Genomic DNA, 19686 nt, shown 5'->3' on the forward strand with positions numbered 1-19686 from the left:
TTACACTACCAAGAAACAGAACACACACACACACACACACACACACACACACACACACACACACACACACACACAGAGAGACAGAGAGAGAGAGAGAGAGAGTTAAAAATTCCAAGGCAGATGACTTCATTGTTGCCATCACGAAATTATTCCACATGAAATTATTGCTACAGTACATGCGGCTCACTATGTGTATCGACCTTGCCTTAACACAGCTGGCCACACACTGCTGCCCCGGAGCCGAGACAGCTACTTTTGACATGGTGACTTGTGATGTCATTGTTAAAGTTTCAACCAAGTTGCATGTCATGACAGCATGACTTAGTTCAATTTACATTCTACATAATTTTAAATTAAGTTGAAAGGCAACTTCCTGTATGGTTCAGCACATCATAATACAACACACACCAAATAAACAAAAAAACTGCCAAAATAAAAATGTATCATTATGGAACTTACAGCTATCAAAAGACAGCATTTCATTTGGGAAGTGTGAACCAGGAATCAGGTTTTGTCAATGGCATACATTTCAGAAGTAACCAATGTACTCTTATTGATGTTTCATTTAATTCATATAAAAAAATTCATCAATTACAGGTAAGTAGCAGCTGAAATAGAGATACTTTCACCTACTAGTTTGACAGTTACCTCAATTATATCAAAATGTCAAAGTATCAAGAAACAAGTCAATTAGTGCTTTCCTGTCACACTTGAGTTTAGTTCACAGAAGCTACACCAAACAAAACCTGTTACATCAATGTAAAAATAAAAAAATAAGAGAGAGAGAGAGAGAGAGAGAGAGAGAGAGTCCTGGCTTTCATTAAATGTTAGCAATCTTAAGTGTATTTTTTAAGAAGCAAATCGAAATCAAAGACCTGAATCACATAATGAGAACTGACAGAGCAAAATGATGGTATGAAAAAGTTAGACAATTTTAAACCGTATTACATGTAACCACAAGTGCGCTTATTATTTTACATATTAACAAGATTTAATACTTGATAATTTAGGTAAAAAAGAAACACAAAGCTCTCAGTTGGGAGTGATCAATCTGAGGCCAATCGAGTACTTGCAGTCAATCTTTGACCACTAAGAGAGTAGTGAATCCAAGATAATTAAATCTCAGGCATCAAACAATTGTCATTTGAGTTATATTGGTACAAATTATTAAGTGGAGGAAAATATGATGTTGAAAGGATTATAAACTTAACAATGGGCTAAGAAAGCTACATCAACCACCAATCATTCACCAGCAAGAGAACAAAAGTAACAGTTAACGAAGGGAATGCCACAATACCGCCATCCCAGGAGCGATAACTCAACAAAACTGTACCTCTTTGTTGTAACCAACATCACTGCTAACACATGAAAAATTTGTCTCTATGCTAAGATCATGCCTTCAATAACAGCTTGACTGCCATGTGGCTAGGACAAAGGTTCCCAATTCGTGTTTGAAGTAGGCGCACACAGGCCAAAACTAGTATTTCTTGTGTTTTCATGGTGGAGCTTCCATCTAAACCTGAATAGTTCATAAAAGAATAAGCCAATGAAGGTAAGAACACACTACTTTAGAATTATGGCAGTGTGCAAACTTTTCAGTAACATTCCGACCAATAATCCAAAACCCACTGTCACGATATGTGATCAAGTATCATATTTTGAAAGGAATAATAAAAAGATTATGAAAGCTTTATATTTAGGGAAGGTTATTTAGTCATGACACACAAATGAATGTTTTCATAGAATATCGACTTCCACAAACTTTCTCCTCTCTTTGCACCATTTTCTTCTGGAATGATTATCATCTTCGAACCATGTCCAATAAGTCAACAAAAATAATCTGACTGGGTCAACGCATGAAACAAGTAATACTGTTTGTCTTCCAGGTTTAACAGTCACAGATACAGATGCCCAATAATAAGGAAAGTACACTGGAAACCCATTGGAATTTCCAATTGGAGCAGTTACAGTCCCTTAGATTGGTCAGTCTTTGCATCAGAATGTTGGTCACATATAAGTTTTTTTTAAATACTACAGTGGAGAAATGGATCTGTGGTGCAGCATGCTGGAGGATTAATCAGTTCAAGATTTCTCAGCTTACAATACGGCTTAATTTCTCTTAATATTTTTCCTTTTCTAATACATACTGTGATTTTGTTTTCCTCCATTTTAATTGTGTTTGAGGAGTTGCGGCTTGTTGGAACCAAATTCCTCCAATTTGATTCACTACTAAAGATGATGTATCTGCTGTCAATTTCCTGTAATACTGATGAGAGAGAAATACATAATGTGACAAGGGTAGGGTCAGAGAGGAGGGACTGTGATGGAATACAAGAAGTGGAATAAGGAAACATGGAGGAAGAAAAGATCATTGTCTGCTTATTCAATGTTATGAATAAAGATACGTTGTATATTGAGTACTGCCCAGCACCTTAAAATCAACACTCCATTTCCTCCTTACCTTAACAGGTGTTGTTTCTGGGGTTGCCTCTACCGCAGCCTCAGGTGGTGATGTCCCTTCATGGGGAGGCACAGAAGCAGTAACATGGCCCTGCAGCATTCATACAAAATTATTAAATATGTGTGACACGTGAAATATTAGTACTTGTGCTCTTTAAAACATGGTGGTTAGAAAGATAGTGCAGAAATAGCAACTTCAATACAACACAGAAAATTGATATGAGAATGTAAACAAGAAAATATGAGTACACGTCATAACAGACTTGGTTTGCCCTTTGAATTTTAACTAGATACATTCTTTACAAAAATTTTCTTATTAATTTCTTTACAATACAGTTTCAATATGTGGAGTGCTTTCATTTGGAAAAACTGTTAGAATCTATAGCTATAATAATACTGAATTGTATATACCATCCCCCTGACAATGTGAGATGGTTGGTAATGCATCATAGAGATGAATGTGCAAATGAAAGGAAACAACAGAGTGGAAATCAACAACAGATAATAGTACCTCAAAAATCTCCAAGGAGGTCACTGAATTTTGTTAAGACAGATGAACTATCAGCAGTGCTTTATGGTTACAGTCTGCTAGACACTGAAAGATTTGGCATATAATCCATAGCACTGGTGTATTGGTGATTTCAGGCCACTTTCGGCATGTGATGTACGAACTGTGTGTTACTCAAAAGCTTTAAGATTCAAAAGCACTCCAGTGTGGACTGTATCTGCTGTGAAAATCCCTTTTCACGTTCTTCGTACCCTGGCAGGCTAATGACCCATAAATAGTAATGCCCAAAGTCTAATGAGACACTGGAGTCCTTGGGAATAGGTATTTTGGGCTGAGTGAAATAATATTGGTAGCAGTGGATCAAGAAAATTTAGGCAATGGTTTCAGACCATTAGACATAACCAGCAACTGCATCTGCACTTCTACTGAAATGTGGTGTCAATTCTGGCTTATTGATCTCCTTTAAATCATGATAAATTAGTTACCTTCTATTGTTATTGATGCTGAATAATTTCCATCTTAAAATTACAAACATTTTGACTTTAGCACTGACTGAGCTCATACTCTAAGTTTTACATATATCTCCATTTTACATATTTGTCACTGTTAACTGGCTCCTCCAAGGATTTTCATAAAACAATATTCTGAGGTCCTCCTTGGCACTCGGTACTGTGTTGGTGACTCCATGCAGCACCAGCTGTGATGAAGTATGTATGCTGATGAACTCCATCTACCGTACACTGTCCAAGAAGTATATCAAGCAAATAACAAAATACAAAATAAATGATATCGTGTATTTTAACACATACATGATATCATCTACATATAAACAACATCTTTTGGGATGACAGTGAAACCCTTATTTTACATCTTCGTGCTGTCCAAACATAAAAAATACACAAAATAGAAGGACATGCAGATTCAAGGAAAACATTAAAACACCCAAAATATGACCAAAAATATATGCAACTGGCGTATATCATAAGCCTTTCCAATACATGGTATAAAATCTGTATAAGTGAATGAAAGTAAATGTATAATACAATGCTTACACAATAATATATGGTAACAAATCTCATCAGTTCTTAAAAAAGAATCACTAATGTGTAACAGCAAGTAAAAACTCATAAAAAAATTTACGTTGGTGTCTGAGTACATGGCAATTTAGCTATTTTCTGACATGCTATGACCACAAATTATACATGAAAACATGCATTTTTTAGAGACCTTTCCTTTGTGTAAAATCAGAAAAAAAAGCAAAACTTGATTAATACGCTGAATTAAACCGAGAATTGTGAAGCACGGTGAAAGGCGTCGGCATATAATATGTGTGTGTGTGGGGGGGGGGGGGGGGATTTCCTTCTGTAGTCAATGTAAACATCCAGTAGACGAGCTCATTTTACATGTGTGGAATGAGTACATTTCGCACCAATTTCTGCAGCACAGTTTATGATAAATACGCGCCTCAGCACATGTCTTTGTGACATCAGCAATGTAGTGTTTGTGACCAACAATAAATACTTATCAAAGCCCTTTGGTCAAATTTGTGACAGTGTAGTAGGGAAGATTTCAGCACAGATAAAAGTTAGAGTGAGGGCCATTGTTTACATGTCGCCTGCTTCAGTACATTTAAGCTATAAAATGGTAAAGTATGAGGGTGGTTTGAAAAGTTCTCAGAATCACCAAGAGAGGTCAGTGCTAGCGCAATGAGTTGTTCATATGATATTCGCTGGACTGTTGCCTGTAAAAATGTGCCACGTCAGTGCTCTTTGAAGAGAGCTGTGGAGGTGATGTGGCTCTGTTGTTCTCGCGTAGTGGTTTGTGGGAGGGGGAAAATAATAAATAAATAAATAAATAAATAAAATTTTAAAAAATTTTTAAAAAATCGAGATTTGAGCAATGATTAAGTACATCGTAAAGAAAGGTATGAAAGCAAAGGATATTCATGCCAATTTCCAGAATACACTGGGGGACTCTGCTCCTTCATATTCAACTGTTGCCAAGTGACAAATGAATTTAAATTCGGTCGGGAGAGCTTAGATGATGATCCGTGCAGTAGCCAGCAAAGAGCTATCGTTACTACAGAAATCATTGCAAAAGTGCACAAAATGGTCATGGAGGATCACCAATTGAGAAAGCATGAAATTGCTCACGCGTGCCAGATGTCATCTGGAAGGGTATATCACATTTTAACTGAAGAATCAGAAATGAAAAAATTATCTGCAAAATCGCTCTTGACACTGGATCAAATACGCATGTGAATGGACATATCAGAATAATGTTTGGCCCATTTTAGGAGAAACGAAAGATTTTTTGCGCTGGTTTCTGACTACAGATGAAACATGGGTGCACTACTATACTCCAGAGACAAAATGACAGTCAAAGCAGTGGAAACATGCTGATTCTCTGCCACCAAAGAAAGCAAAGACAATTCCTTCAGTGAGAAAGGTCATGACATTAGTGTTCTGGGATCGAAGGGAATTCTGTTTGTACATTATCTCCCAACTGAGCAAACAATTACTGGAGAATACTAACCTCCTAGATTAACTGCAACAAAAAATAAGTGAAAAACGCCAGGTTTAGCAAGGAAGAAAGTCATCTTCCATCAAGACAATGTGCAACCACACATGTGCCATCGCCATGGCAAAATTACATGAACCGAGGTATGAATTGTTGTCACACCTGCCTTATTCACCTGATATGGCTCCATCTGACTTCCACCTCTTCCCAAAACTGAAAATTTTTCTTGGTGGACAAAGATTCACTTCAAATGAAGAACTGATAACTGGAGTTGACAACTATTTTGCAGACCTGGAGCAAACTCATTTTCAAGATGGGATCAAGGCACTGGAACATCATCAGACTGAGTTCATTGATCTACAAGGAGACTAAATTGAAAATAAGAAAAGTTTCAGTGATGTAAGTACTTTTTTTCTATTCTGCTCCAAGAACTTTTCAAACAACCCTCGCATATTTCGTGTGTTGCTACCACCTCAGTGATTATTGCAAGTTATGAATAATACAGAAGTCTTCGTAACATAAAGCACGGTGACTACAAAACCATGATAAGTTGATGGAATCATACGAAGAAATAGCTACAGCAATCAGCTGCATTTCAAGTTGCTGCACTGTGGATGATGGTAAGTTTACACATAAAAAGAAAGGATGTGGAAGGAGATGGAAATGTGAAAATCCAAGTGCATTCATAGTGTACAAAAGTGACATAAAAGTATTTATTTTTACTCTAAATAATTACCTTAACCTTCATAAATTCCTCCTTGCGTGATTTAGATATTGTTTCACACATTTCTGGCATAATAAATAAAATGGTACACTGAGGGAATCAAATACTATAATTCAAGCTAGAACAGCTTTCTCCTGTTGCTAAAAATCTTAAAGCTGTGAGAGAATCTTTAATGCAAGTAGCATTCATGATTTAAATAATGAAACACTAGATCAGTTATGCATTTTTTCACAATTCTTTATGAGAATCTATTCACATGTTCAAGTAGAAATATTTACAAAATTAAGCAATTTTAAAAAAAAAACTAGGCTGGACCCTGCACGTCAACAGGGGACTGTTTCAAGTTGGCTGAGGAACTGTAATTGTGTGGGGTGTCTATCCAATTACACTAAACCATAAAAATATAGCTGCAAGGCAAGAGAGCAGAACACACATACAAACACTACATAAAATACCTACGTAAGTATTTCCTCTTGATAATGAGATTAACTTCTCAGAAGGCATCATATTAAGCGTGAAAAAATACATAATTAGTGCAATGTTCCATTATTTAAATTGTTAATGACACAGTTGCATGGTATCCAAAAACATCATTTGTGATAAATGAAATTAAGAATGGTATTTTGTAGATGAGTCATATATGCAAACATGAGGGACCACTTTCACGAGGGCAAACTGAACTTTTTGTTCACCAGTTCTCAAATACTTTTTGTTGTTCTTTATGTCCTCACACAGTAGCCATGAAGCAAATTCTGGTGAACACTTCGAGTGTTTGTTCTCCCTATACACCGTTTCGCCCAACTTCGAGCGTTTCTTCTCACTATACACAGCTTTGCCCACAATCATTTCCATTCTTCTTTCTTTTCAAGCAATGCACTTGCCACCAACATTTGATAGTGTACAGGTGACAATCGTGTTACAGCTCTAGTGAAGTAGTTTGGGCAGAGAAGTTCAACTAAATCTTTGACAAATATGATCTACAGAGTAATACCGGTCTCACGTTTCAGGTGTGTGTCAGCCAGCAATAACAACACTTTGCTGACGTCCCACAAACATGCACTCTGGCCTGCGTGTATCATAGACCACGTTTTTGAAAGAACGGGAATAATTCTGAAGTAGTGGTCCTGTGAAGGAAACCCAAAATGAGGCTATCAATTTGTTGATCACTGCAGTGCCAAGCTGATGTTTATGGATGTCTTAGTAACAGGTGACTCTCAGTTTTGGCGAGAAATCCTTATGGGAATGTGCGTGGTTGCACAACATGCGACATATTTGTGACAAAGCAAAATGTGAATGATTTTGCTCATCGCTTCCAAGTGATGCTCATCATTTCATTTTCAGCAATTTAAGCTGTCCTCATAGGTTCCTGCCTAAACACACACTTTGACACTGTCACATATTTGGAAACAAAAAGACAAATATTTTTGAGAAGGAAGAATATGAATTTTACTGCTACTCATTTCAGTCTCAGCAATTAAATCTGTCCTCTATGGCTCCTGTCTAACCACACAATCGGAAATCACCACATATTCAGACATGGAAATCTAAATATTTATTTCACCCTCTGTTCTCTAAACAAGACAGAAATATTAAATAAAATTGAATATTGCAAAACATGCTTGTATTACATCCATAACAAATTCCCAGAATGTGTTATATCCAAGATTAAAACAAAATGTTAGCTTATAGTAGGATGTGAATCCGCCACATCTAACTCTGTAAACTATGATGTTACTTATTACACTACAGATAAATCATATGAGTTATGTCTCATCTTGGGTATCATAATATTTCATGAAGCCTTATATCCTTGATCTTTAATTAACAGACATTTAAAAATAATGATGATGTGTTTGTGACACATTTTCAATGTGTCGCTGCTTTGAAATGGCATACTGCAGCACATACACCAAAGGAAATGAATAATCAAAACACACACAATACACACTGGGGTCATTCACACGCGCTTGCAAAAATCAATAGTTGACAGCCCACTTGTGATGCCGGCTGTGCTGGCTGTTGGGTGATGTAACAAGTTGCCAAGCAATAAGAACTCACTAGCAGGAAATGGCCAATGTTTTCTTGATTCTAACTGAGGATATTCTTCGAGAATCAGTGTTTGAATTTAAAAGGTTGACGATATCATTGCTGAACAAAGTACATTAGAAATACATGCAAACAGATTAGACAGAGTTACAAGTGCCACAAGAAAAGGTGGCAGCTGGGCCCCTTCGTCATGTATTGGCTCAGTCCAAAACACTTCATGTTGACTGTCTTGTTTTCCCATTGCTGCCACAACCTAGCAGTAGTTGTATCATAATTGTGTAGTGAAGCTAAACATTGCAAGCTGTGTTGGCATAGTCGATCATAGATTACTTCAGAATTTCCTCCCTCACATATCCTCTCTCCGCAACGGCCTAAAATATTCCCTTAACTTCGCTACCTCCCATTGTGCAAACTGTCTTTCATGGCACTTATAACTCGTTCAGTCACATCAAATGGCAATAGGAAGGAAACGGGACGAAGTCAAGCAAGATGTCAATTAATAATGTAGAATAGAGATAAACCTTACTAGGAAGAAATGTAAGAACAGTGACTTTTTAGCATTGATCTTATGGGTTTTTCAAATGGGCTACAAATTTATGAGGTAAAATAACAAAAAATGTACTTTGATCTCATTCAGAAAAAGCTGTATACCTGCATGCTCACTTACAGTACAGAAAATTTTGCAACACTATTCAGTTCCCTCAACACGTGCCACTTTACATAAATGATTAAGTGTGTTTCTACTTACTAAGCCACCTAACTGAGATACAAAATACCATGAAAAGAATAATTCTTTTCATTAATACAAGAACTACTTGATTATTAATCATGTTTTTTTCTTCTCATTAACTAATTAATTAATCTACTGAAAACAACCATACCCTTCCCAGTTTGCTTTCGAAAGCTATCTAATGAATTATATAACTTAAATATATACACATATATTTTCGTATCATCATCATTATTATTACTATTATTTTTCTTTCAAAGTTAAAACACGATATGGATTTTAATGTCATTCGTCTTGCTAATGCTGTAATATCTTTATATAATCCTTTCTCATTATGTTTTCCTTAAAACTGAAACTTTATTAATGCCATATGCAATAATGTTCTCCTTTGGGAGGCCTGTCACATCTGACCAACCATAATTTTCTACTTATTATTTCCGCAAAATCACAGCCCCCCCCCACCTTTTTTTTGTAAACAATTAGATATTCAAATTTAAAAGGTTGTATCACAATGTGCCTGAAGGTGAAGCCTTAGTCCTCACAGGACGGGGCGCGAGTCGTACTTGGGTAGCTCGGTTGGTAGAGCACTTGCCCGCGAAAGGCAAAGGTCCCGAGTTCGAGTCTCGGTCCAGCACACAGTTTTAATCTGCCAGGAAGTTTCATATCAGCGCACACTCCGCTGCAGAGTGAAAATCTCATTCTGGAAACATCCCCCAGGCTGTAGCTAAGCCATGTCTCCGCAATATCCTTTATTTCAGGAGTGCTAATTCTGCAAGGTTCGCAGGAGAGCTTCTGTAAAGTTTGGAAGGTCAGAGACGAGGCACTGGCAGAAGTGAGGCTGCGAGGACGGGGCGTGAGTCGTACTTTGGTAGCTCAGTTAGTAGAGCACTTGCCTGCGAAAGGCAAAGGTCCCAAGTTCGAATCTCGGTCCAGCACACAGTTTTAATCTGCCAGGAAGTTTCATATCAGTGCACACTCTGCTGCAGAGTGAAAATCTCATTCTATATAATGGTAAGACAGATTTCCGAACCAAACCTTAATTTGCAAGACATTTCCACGGGGCAGATGTCAATTCTGATCACAGTTTACTAGTTATGAACTGTATGTTAAAACTGAAGAAACTGCAGAAAGGTAGGAAATTAAGGTGATGGGACCCGGATAAGTTAAAAGAATGAGGGGCTGAGAGTTTCATTGGGAGCACTAGGCAACGGTTCACTAGAACAGGGTAAAGGAATACAGCAGAAGACAAGTATGTAGCTTTGAGATTGAATAGTGAAGGCAGCAGAGCATCAAATCAAACAGCTAAAAAAACAATGCCTATTAGAAGTCCTTGGATAACACAGGAGATATTGAATTAAATAGATAAAAGGTGAAAATATAAAACCATGTAAATGAAGCAGGTGAAAAGGAATACAAATGTCTGACAAATGAAACTGACAGGTACTCCAAAATAGCTAAGCAGGAAGTGCTACAAGACAAATTTAAGGATTTAGAAGCATATATCGCTAGGGGAAAGATAGATACCGCCTACAGGAAAATTAAAGAGGCCTTTGAGGAAACAGAAGCAGTTGTATGAATATCTAGAGTTCAGACGGAAAACCAGTGCTAAGCAAACATCAAAGATGTAAGGAGTATATAAAGGGTTTATACAAGGGAGATGAACTTGAAAGCAGTATTATAGAAATGGAAGAGGACTTAGATGAGAATGAGATGGGAGATATGATACTGTGAGAATAGTTTGACAGAACACTGAAAGACCTAAGTTAGAACAAGGCCCCTGGAGTGGATGACATTCGGTCACAACTACTAATAGCCTTGGGAGAGCCAGCCATGAGAAAACTCTTCCATATGGTCTGCAAGATGTATACAAAATGACCTCAGCCTTTTAGAAGAATATAAAAATTCCAAAGAAATCAGGTGCTGGCATGTGTGAAAATTACCAAACTATCAGATTAATAAGTCACAGTTGCAAAATATTAACATGAATTCTTTACAGATGAATGGATAAGCATGTAGAAGTCAGCATTGGAGAAGGTCAGTCTGGATTCCGGAGAAGCACTGGAACATGTGAGGCAACACATCTTCAAAGATAGGTCAAGGAAAGGAAAACCTACATTTACAGCATTTGTTGACTTAGAGAAGGCTTTTGACAATGTTGACTGGTATACTCTCTTAAATTCTGAAGGTAGCAGAGGTAAAATACAGGAAGCAAAAGGCTACTTACATCTTTTACAGAAATCAGATGACAGTTACAGGATTCATGGGGCATGAAAGAGAAGCACTGGTTGAGAAGGTCGTGAGACAGGGTTGTGGCCTACCCACAATGCTATTCAATCTGTACACTGAGCAAGCAGTAAAAGAAACAAAATAAAAATTTGGGAAAAGAATCAAAAGAAAAATTTGGAAAAGGAATTTGAAGTACAAGGAGGAGAAATAACTTAGAGATTTGTTGCCATTGACATTGTAATTCTGTCAGAGGCAGCAGAGGACTTGGAAGAGCAGTTAAATGGAATGGACAGCGTTTTGAAAGGGGGATATAGATGAACAACAACAAAAGCAAAACTAAGATAATGGAATGGCATCAAACTCAATCCGCTGACGCCAAGGGAATTAGATTAGAAAACTGGTAGTAGGTGGGTTTTGCTATTTGGCCAGAAAAATAATTGAACATGGCCGAAGTAGAAAGGATATAAAATGTAGACTGACAAAGACAAGAAAATCATTTCTGGAGAAGTGAAATTTGTTAACACTGAATATAGATTTAAGTGTTAGGAACTCTTTTTGGAAATATTTGTATGGAGTGTTGCCATGTAGGGAAGTGAAATGTTAACAATCTACACTCTAGACATGAAGAGAATAGAAGCTTTTGAAAAGTGGTGCTACAGAAGAATGCTTAATATCTGATGGGTAACAATGTAACTAATGTGGCCCAGAACAGAACTGGGGAGAAAAGAAATTTATGGCACAACCTGACTATAAGACGGGATCGTTGATAGAACACATTCTGAGACATGAAGAGATCACCAACTCAGTACTGGAGCAAAGAGTTGGGGGGTGGGGGGTGAAAACTGTAGAGGGAGGCCAAGAGATGAATACAGTAAGTAGACTCAGGACATAAGGTGCAGTAGGTTTTCAAAGATGAAGGGGTTTGCAAAGGATAGTGTAGCATCAAAGCAGTCTTTGGACTGAAGACTACAACAGCAACAATGAAAACAACCCAACCTAATACACTCAGTCAAATTTCTTTAGTCTGGGCTTGCAGATTTGGCCGTACACAAGAGTGGGCTCGAGATGTCGTTTATGGTCTGGTGAGCAAGGCGGGGCGGGGTGGGGTGGGGTGAGCAGGGAAGGTGGGGATGCTACTGGTGGAAGCAGCACATCATGTAAAAAGTAGTTACTATGAAAACTAACACTGCAAGTTATGCCTCCCAGCCTTCCATACACACTAGCCATTGAAGCACCTCACTGCCATCACAAGCAGTGCATTGATACAGCCACTGCACCCACCATCAGCCTACCATTCTGAGATCACTATAGGCTAGAGAATGTGAGGAAGTCAGATCACAGCCCCCAGCAACAGAAGTCCTACCGCCCTGGAAGAACAAGTCACTGAGGCCGTGCTCCTGCCATCAAATGTCACTGAGCTACTGGGTAGGATTACTGCCTGTTCTGCCACCCTACATTGTAAGTTGTGGTTTCATCCTGGGCAATACCACCCCTATGGACCAATTAAAAGGGAGAGAGATCTAAATTCTTATGACTCCAGCTACATGGAGAACGGCTCACAGTGATAGCAATATTATTTGCTTAGCAGATAGTTCTAACTTTTGGCTGTCACAACTACAGGTGTCATGAAAAATGTGTCTCACAGGAAGAGTTGTTGGCCTGTAGCAGTAAACTTATACCCAACCCGATTGATTGCTTGGCAGTTTGCAACTTGTTATATAAGCCTCAAAAAGCTGATTCATGAACAGAACTCTACCTAGTTTTGTGGGCCTGAATTTTGAACTGAAACTTGATAGTGTGTGATGGTGTTTGAGACAATTCTGACTTGGTTGTTCAGTATTAATTTTCAGCTAACATTACTTGCAGTTGTAAAGTTCACACACTACTGCTTTCCTGCCTGTGACTTATTATCCAACTCAATTTCCACATGCTATGTGGTTAGTGGCAGTATCCTACCAAATTTGCATCAATCTGTGACAAAAAAGTAGCCAAGAAAATTAAAAATATCAGTTAGTGTAAGAATCTCAAACAGAAGAGAAAGATGTGGCTTGAAAACTAACAAAAATATATTCCATGGAAATCATTTACGACTACACACAAATGTGCTCACATTCTGATGAGATAGAAGACCACTAGGGAGATTTGCAGAAGCCGACAAATGAAAACAAATCCCACTGCAGGAAGATGTGAGAATTTTTTTCTAGAAATAGATCTGATAGCAGAAATGACATCACTCATTAATAAATGACCATAAAACATGACTGTCCTTAACACACTCTTTCAGAAGAAAATAATCAGAAAACGGGCTTGCCAAAAACAAAAAGTGAATCTGACTATAATTTATCAAACAATGAAGAAATTTCATATGAAGTGACTACCAAATCACTTCACAATTGCAAGATAAAAATAGATTGTTGGTATTGGTCTTCCGTATGGAAACCAGTTCAGTGCCAGTCTCTCCACTAGTCTATTTTATGCAAGCCCTTTCATCTCTGTGTAACTACTGTAACCAACAGCCATTTGAACCTACTTACTGTATTCAAACCTTGGTCTCTTCCATAATTTTTACCCCCCCCCCCCCACACACACACAAACAAACACACCTACACACACACATTCCCCTCCAACCACAAATTGGTAATTCCTTTTGGTCTCAGGATATGTCATACCAATCAGTCCCTTCTTTTGGTCAGGTTGTGCAATAAATTCTTTCCTCTCCAATTCAGTACCTTTTCATTATTTATCTGATATATCCATCTGGTACTGTAACACCACATTTCAAAAGTTTCTATTGTCTTACTGACTGAAATGTTTACTGTTCATATTTCACTTACATGCAAGGCTACACCCCACTTAATGGTCTTCAGAAAGGCGTCCCAACACAAATTTATCTGTACTACTACATAAACACGAGAAACTGCTACCAAAAATCTCAAAAAGTTCAGTCTATTTACTTCAAATTCTTACGTGTTACTCTGATAAATATTCAGATGGCACAGGCTACAAGATTTTTTAAGCAACAGTGTACAAGTTTTCTGTTAAAACTGACTGCAAGAAAGAAAATGATGTGCTGTTAAAACATGCAGTTTTTCTTTCTTTCTCTCAGTCTGTTTTAACTGCGAAAGAAGGCATTTAAACCATTAGATAAATTGTATCTCCCATATAGTGCCTTTTCCTTCCAAAGCTCATATTGCCCCTCCTTCACTACATTCTCATAATCTATATCTACTTTGTCTCTCTTGTGCTGCCCATCCACATCTTGTCCTTTGTTTTCCCCACTCACCTTTGTTACATACGCACTTTGTTGCCGCCAACGGACTTAATCGTGTGCAACTTTTGTGACATCTTATAGCACCAGTCACAGTAGTTATGACCATGCTCCATGCTGCATACATACCATCCACCCACTGGACCCACTGCTGCTGCGCCCTCCACCCAATAGTTTCCCCTTCCCCCATCCAGTCACTTCCTCACAACTCACGTCCCCACTTTATCTTCAGCATACGCCACTCTCTACCAACTTCTACAAGAGCCCATCACATACTTGGCCCATATACCTGCCTCCCCTTCCTCTAACATTCATTGCTGTTAAACCGGCTGCCTCCCTCCACAAGGTTAGCTGACCTCTTCCCAAATCCCTCTCCCTCCACCCACCCCAATCGGCCAATCGACATTAGCCCCACCACAACCAGTCCATTACCCCACTCATACAGTTATAACTGGTGGAGACTTCAATCTATCCTCGATTTGTTGGAGAGAATACATGTTCAAAGTCAGTGGTAGACAGAAAACATCTTCTGAAATTGTACTAAATGCTTTCTCTGAGAATTATTTTGAACAATTAGTTCATGAGTCCACACGAATTGTAAATGATTGCGAAAACGCACTTGACCTCTTAGCCACAAATAATCCTGATCTAATAGAGAGCGTCATGACGAATACAGGGATTAGTGAACACAAGGTCACTGTAGCGAGGCTCAAAACAATATCAACCAAAACCACAAAAAATAAACGCAAAATATGTCTATTTAAAACAGCAGACAAAAATTCACTTGATGCCTTCCTTAGAGTGTCTCCACTCCTTCCAAGCAATTATGTAAGTGTAGACCAGATATGGCACAAATTCAAAGATACAGTATCAACAGCAATAGATAGATTCATACCGTATAAGTTAATAAGAGATGGGACTGTTCCACCATGGTACACAAAACACATCAGAACACTGTTGCAAAAAAATAAATAAATAAATAAAAAATAAAAACAAAAAAGAAGCATGCCAAATTCAGAAGAACGCAAAATCCCCAAGACTGGCTAAGTTTCACAGAAGCTCAAAATTTAGTGCGGACGTCAATGCGAGATGCTTTTAATAGGTTCCCCAATAAAACACTGTCTCAAACTATGGTAGAAAACCCAAAGAGATTCTGGTTGTATGTAAAGTACACCAGTGGCAAAAAACAGTCAATACCATCACTGCACAATAGCGATGGAAATGTTATCGATGATGGTGTCCCTAAAGTGGAGTCGCTAAATACAGTTTTCCATAATTCCTTCACGAAAGAAGACAAAGTAAATAATCCAGAATTCGAAACCTGAACAGCTGTTAGCATGAGTGACATAAAAGTAGATACCTTAGGTGCTGCGAAACAACTCAAATCACTTAAGAAAGGCAAGTCTTCTGGTCTAGATAGTATACCAACCAGGTTCCTTTCAGAGTATACAGACACAATAGCACCTTTCTTAGCAATCATACACAACTGCTCACTTGACGAAAGGTCTGTTCCTAATGACTGGAAAGTAGTACAGGTTACACCAATATTCAAGAAAGGAAATAGGAGAAACCCATTAAATTACAGACCCATATCACTGACCTCAATTTGCAGTAGGATTTTGGAGCATATACTGCACTCTAACATTATGAATTACCTTGAAGAAAATTACTTATTGATACATAACCAACACGGATTCAGGGAATCCCATGAAGTAATGTGTGCTGTTGACAAAGGATCTCAGATTGATTCCATATTCCTAGATTTCCAGAAGGCTTTTGATACCAATCCTCACAAGCGACTATTAATCAAATTGATATAATAGAGGGAAACATTCCACGTGGGAAAAATATATCTAAAAACAAGGATGATGATACTTACCGAACGAAAGCGCTGGCAGGTCGATAGACACAAAAACAAACACAAACACACACACAAAATTCAAGCTTTCGCAACAAACTGTTGCCTCATCAGGAAAGAGGGGAAGGAGAGGGAAAGACGAAAGGATGTGGGTTTTAAGGGAGAGGGTAAGGAGTCATTCCAATCCCGGGAGCGGAAAGACTTACCTTAGGCGGAAAAAAGGACAGGTATACACTCAAGCGCGCGCACACACACACACACACACACACACACACACACACACACACACACACATATCCATCCACACATATACAGACACAAGCAGACATATTTAAAGACAAAGAGTTTGGGCAGAGATCAAATTGCATGCATATGGAATATCATCTCAGTTGTGTGACTGGATTCGTGTTTTCCTTTCAGAGGGGTCACAGTTTGTAGTGATAGACAGTAAATTATCAAATAGAACAGAAGTGATATCTGGCGTTCCGCAAGGTAGTGTTACAGGCCCTCTGCTGTTCCTGATTTACATAAATGATCTACGTGATAATCTGAGCAACTCCCTTAGATTGTTTGCAGATGATGCTGTAATTTACCGTCATCAGACAATCAATTCAATTACAAAATGATCTAGAGAGAACTTCTGTATGGTGCGAAAAGTGGCAATTGGCACTAAACAAAGAAATGTGTGAGGTCATCCACATTGGTACTAAAGGAAATCCAATAAATTTTGGGTATACGATAAATCATATAATCAAGGCTTTCATGACTGGATGTTTCAGCTGCCGAGAATTCTTCCGGGTTGTATGGCCATGGTCCATGGGATAGAAGAGTTCCATGTACCACAGCCATACGACCCAGAAGAATTCTCGGCATACGATAAATCACACAAATCAAAGGGCTGTCAATTCGACTAAATACATAGGAATTACAATTACGAGCAACTTAAATTGAAAAGACTACATAGATAATATTGTGGTGAAGGCGAAACAAAGACTGCGCTTTGTTGGCAGAACACCTAGAAGATGCGACAAACCCACTAAAGAGACAGCCTACCTTACACTTGTCCATCCTCTGTTGCACTATTGCTGCACGTTGTGGTATCCTTACCAGGCAGGATTGACAGAGGACAACGAAAAAATGCAAAGAAGGGCAGCTCGTTGGGTGTTATCGCACAATTGGGGGTGAGAGTGTCACTGATATGATACGTGAGTTGGGATGGCAGTCACTGAAACAAAGGCAGTTTTCTTTGTGGCGAGATCTGTTTACGAAATATCAATCACCAACTTTCTCTTCCAAATGCTAAAATATTTTGTTGACACCCACCTACGTGGGGGGAAATGATCATCATAATAAAAAGAGAAATCTGAGCTCGAACGGAAAGATTTAGGTGTTACTTTTTCCCACGCACCGTTCGAGAGTGGAATGGTACAGTAGTAGTATGAAAATGGTTTGATGAACCCTCTACCAGGCACTTAAGTGTGAATTGCAGAGTAGCCAAGTAGATGTAAATCTGCCAAGAAACAAAGCATTGGTACTGTTAATCCAGCTGACACCATATAGGGGTAGAGACGTCTATGTGTGCCTGTTGATACTGGTAGCTGATTTGATATGTATTAATTATATAACTGAGATCAAAATTAGGGGTGAGTAACACAGAGTGAGTTAGTGTATCTAGACTAGTGCTGAGTACTGCAGCAAACCCGTCTTCAGACCGAAGGATATAGTCAAATCAAAGATATATATACAATGAATTCTCTATCTAAAGTTAACGTTTTAACATATCAAAGACAATAATCCACACACGCCACTGCTTTGAAGAGAAATTACACATATATTCCTTCCCAGGAATTGTGATTATAATATGTGGCATTTTATTGAAACATGTATAGACAACACTACAATATTTGTATATCATATTTTACACCCAATTTAGTACTAACTCTAGATGGACCTATGATTAAAAACTGCAAACCCTGAACAGAATATTAAATTCTGTAAGACTGTCACTAAGTTCAGTTATGAAACAAGCAGATATGCTACAAGAAGAAGATATTAATGACTTCAAGGAATCAGAATCAGTACTACAACTGTACTATTGTCACATTTCATCACCTTCAAGGAAGTTGGGCTCCAAGACAGCATTTCATAATGAACACTACGTAGAATTGATAATTTCACCACAGGTCGCAGAAATCTTCTCAACCACTGCCATTTCTGTATTATAATTCTGGTGAACTATTAAATGTGTACTCTGAATTCACACACAGAGACTATGCTGTTGGGGGTTGCTGAACCGATATAATTATAATAACTTAATAGAGTACCTAAAGCTTTCCAGTCACTTCCAGTCTTAGTACACAGGCAACTCTTTAATAGTACTAGCATTGCGAACACATACTTAACATTTTAGCAACAGTTAACAAGTTAGTAAAATAATTTAAAACATATACTTAATACTTCGGGAACTTAATTTCTTATGTCACTCCTGCTTTCATAGACGTTGAGGCAACAATTTTCTGGCAGCTAAGAGTGGCAGTAACCAGAAAGCAGTTATTACAAGTCAGGTTTATTCGACTATCAGTTCAGCACCTCCTGTCAACCACATTGAGTGTCAATTTAGAATACATAAATGTTACTGACGCAAGAAACAAATCAACAAAGGTATAAGATCAGCCACTCTTGCATCAACATTCACCTGTGAGTTTGGGGTTTGTGGTATGGATGCCGGAGCTGACTCTTGAGGTGGTGGTGTGGATAATCCAAAGCAAGCACTTGGACTCCAGAACTCATTTTCTGTAGGTGGATGCCGAACACTCAGAGGAGTAAATGCTGACTTCAGCAAGGTACTATCTGTAAAAAACAAAGTAGTCTCAAAACGTTCTGAACAAATATCCATCATATTACAAAATTCCATCTTTGATATGACATTATTCTTAAGTAATCCTTACAGAAACACTTAACAGTCCTAGTATAGTAAAATTCAGTTGTTTGTGATAATTAAATATCAAGCTCACAGACTTCCAATTTTCTAATATACGAGGGCGGTTCACAAAGTAACCTCCGATTGGTCACAGTGCGGGTTGTGGGGGGAGTAGCGACGCCATCTGTGCGTTCACGCACTCAACAGGTCAGTCGGCATCAAGCCGTGGTCGAGTGAAAGTCGTACCTGCGCTAGTTTAGTTTTTGTGGCAGTTTGAAATGTGTGCTGCAATAGAAAACCCCGCCAAATGTGAAGTGCGTGCTGTCATAAGGTTTTTTACAGCCAAAGGATATTCTGCAGCAGCTATTCATCATGAGCTTTGTGCCGTGTATGGACCAAGAGTTATGAGTGAAGGAGTTGTCCGTG

The 19686-nt window shown here is 38.3% G+C and overlaps 1 protein-coding gene across 1 annotated transcript in view; it reads right to left on the minus strand.

Moving 5' to 3' along the window:
• Nucleotides 1-19686, minus strand: part of LOC126260822 (hamartin) — a gene marked incomplete in the record, with an annotated part of 282514 nt that overhangs the window by 147190 nt on the left and 115638 nt on the right. The window contains 2 exon segments of the mRNA XM_049958206.1: nt 2462-2551; nt 19036-19190. Coding sequence (XP_049814163.1) covers nt 2462-2551; nt 19036-19190 — 245 coding nt within the window.

Source organism: Schistocerca nitens, chromosome 5, assembly GCF_023898315.1.
Source record: "Schistocerca nitens isolate TAMUIC-IGC-003100 chromosome 5, iqSchNite1.1, whole genome shotgun sequence".
Classification (NCBI taxonomy): Eukaryota; Metazoa; Arthropoda; class Insecta; order Orthoptera; family Acrididae; genus Schistocerca; species Schistocerca nitens.